The 2,362-nt window shown below is 56.0% G+C and overlaps 1 protein-coding gene across 1 annotated transcript in view; it reads left to right on the top strand.

Annotated features, from left to right (window-relative positions):
• The window catches only part of SULT2B1 (sulfotransferase family, cytosolic, 2B, member 1), a 68,291-nt gene that overhangs the window by 63,955 nt on the left and 1,974 nt on the right, over window positions 1-2,362 (top strand). Inside the window, exon 6 of the mRNA XM_011979369.1 lies at window positions 1,419-1,599. Coding sequence (XP_011834759.1) covers window positions 1,419-1,599 — 181 coding nt within the window. The remainder of the gene's footprint in view (window positions 1-1,418; window positions 1,600-2,362) is intronic.

The following is a 2,362-nucleotide window of genomic DNA, read 5'->3' as shown; positions in this document are numbered from 1 at the left end:
CACCATTGCACTCCAGCCTGGACAAAAAGGGTGAAACTCCGTCTAAAAAAAAAAAGCAGAGGGGCAAAGGGGAGGACTAAGGGCTCCAGGAACCTGAGCTCCTCTCTGGCTGTGTGACCTTGGACAAGTGTCTCTCCCTCTCTGGGCCTCTCTTTACCAATTGAGATAATGACATTTCCCTTGCAAAGCTGATGGTGGGATCGGCACAAATGTATGGGGGGCTTGGATCAGAGCTTGGTACATAGTAGACACTCAGTAAGGAAGGTGATATTTGAGCTGCAGCCATGACAGTGGCCCTTCTGGAAGCCCCGTGCCAAGGCCTGGAGGGAGGAATGTGTAGGGAATGGTGAGTCTCAGAAGGAGAGGGTGGGACAGGTATTAGAAGAGCTGAGACCACATCTGTTCTTTTTTTTTTTTTTTTTTTTTTTGAGATGGAGTCTCGCTCTGCCACCCAGGCTAGAGTACAGTGGTGAGATCTCGGCTCACTGCAACCTCCACCTCCCAGTTCAAATGATTCTCCTGCCTCAGCCTCCCAAGCACCTGGATTACAGGTGCCCACCACCATGCCCGGCTAACTTTTGTATTGTTAGTAAAGACAGGGTTTCACCATGTTGGCCAGACTGGTCTCCAACTCCCGACCTCAAGTGATCCGCCCGTCTCAGCCTCCCAAAGTGCTGGGATTACAGGCGTGAGCCACTGCACCCGCCCCACTTCTGTGCTTGATAGCTGGGTCTGGGTCTGGGTCTGGGTCTGGGACTCTGTCCCAGGGCACTCGGGAGCCACAGAAGAGTTGGGAGCCAGTGAGGAGCAGGGTCAGTTTGGGTGTGGGGGATGAGCTGGAGGGGGATGAAGACTGGAGGCAGGGAGGTTATGGAGCAGCAGGCTGGGGCATGGGTCCAGGAAGGAGAGGATGAGGCCTGAGTAGTGCTAGGCTACAGGGGCACAGAGGAGGAGACATGGCAAGGGGAGGCAGGTGGGAAGGGACAGGTCTGATGACGGGACAGAGTTTGGGGGTGAGGGGTACCCAGAGAGGGAGGCCAGGCTCCTGGGTGGATGGGATCCTGCAGTGGGAGCCTGGGGGAGGAGCAGGTTTGAGATGTAGACCAGCCAATGCCTGTCTCTAACCAAAGGAAGGTGATTCCGGGTAAGGTGATGCTCTGACCTCTGACCCTGCTGTGACCTCTGCCCCAAGCCCACCTATTCCCTCCCACCTAGAGAACCGTCCAAAGACAGAAACTGCAAAAACCCTTAGAGGCAATATAGCTCAACCCCTCAGCTTGGAGCTGGGGAAACTGAGGCAAAGAGGCAGCGTCCCTCAGGCAGCCCTGGGGTAGGACCCAGACGTGCAGACCCCAGGTTCCATGCTCCTTCCTTGGCCGAGTGCCCTCCCTCTGCTGACCCGTCTCCCCTGCCCGCAGGACTTACAGGGCTCCGTGCAGCGCATCTGCGGGTTCCTGGGCCGTCCGCTGGGCAAGGAGGCACTGGGCTCCGTTGTGGCACACTCGACCTTCGGCGCCATGAAGGCCAACACCATGTCCAACTACACACTACTGCCTCCCAGCCTACTGGACCACCGTCGCGGGGCCTTCCTCCGGAAAGGTGCGGGGGCTTTGGGGTTCGGAGCCCACTAGGCCACTGCCTGGCTGTGTGACCTGGGAGAGTTACTTAACCTCTCTGGGCCTCAGTTTCTCACCCAGCTGTACCATTGGGTGAACAGGGTCACTGTGGCCCCAGGGTTGATCACGCACAGGGCTTAGCACTGGCTCGGCACACGTGCCAGCCACCCGAGGCGTCCCCACCCAGAGAACTCCCAATGAGAGCAAAACGTCCAGGAGTACTGCCAACGCCAGGTCTGCCCGAGAGAGGAGATCTAGAATCTTCACGAATCCTCCTCCACGGCCATGGTCACGGCAGAAATACTCAAACTTTGGGTTACGGGGTGCAGGCGGCAGCGCACTTGTTTTCTCTTCCTGCTGTAACGAACACCGCAAACTCCATGGCTCAAAACGACACACGTTTACTCTTTTTTTTTTTTTTTTTTTGAGACGGAGTCTCGCTCTGTTGCCCAGGCGGGCTGGAGGTTGTAGTGGCGCGATCTCGGCTCACTGCGACCTCCGCCTCCCCGGTTCAAGCGATTCTCCTTCCTCAGCCTCCTTGAGTAGCTGGGACTACAGGCACCTGAAACCACATCTGGTTAATTTTTATATTTTTAGTAGAGACGGGGTTTCACCATGTTGGTAAGGATGGTCTCAATCTCCTGACCTTGTGATCCACCCGTCTCAGCCTCCCAATGTGCTGGGATTACAAGTGTGAGCCACCGCGCCCGGCTTTTTTTTTCTTTTCTTTTCTTTTTTTTTTTTTT

This window comes from Mandrillus leucophaeus, unplaced genomic scaffold (assembly GCF_000951045.1).
Source record: "Mandrillus leucophaeus isolate KB7577 unplaced genomic scaffold, Mleu.le_1.0 Scaffold200, whole genome shotgun sequence".
Classification (NCBI taxonomy): Eukaryota; Metazoa; Chordata; class Mammalia; order Primates; family Cercopithecidae; genus Mandrillus; species Mandrillus leucophaeus.
Note: the sequence above shows the minus strand (reverse complement) of the source record. Positions and strands in the feature narration are given on the sequence as shown.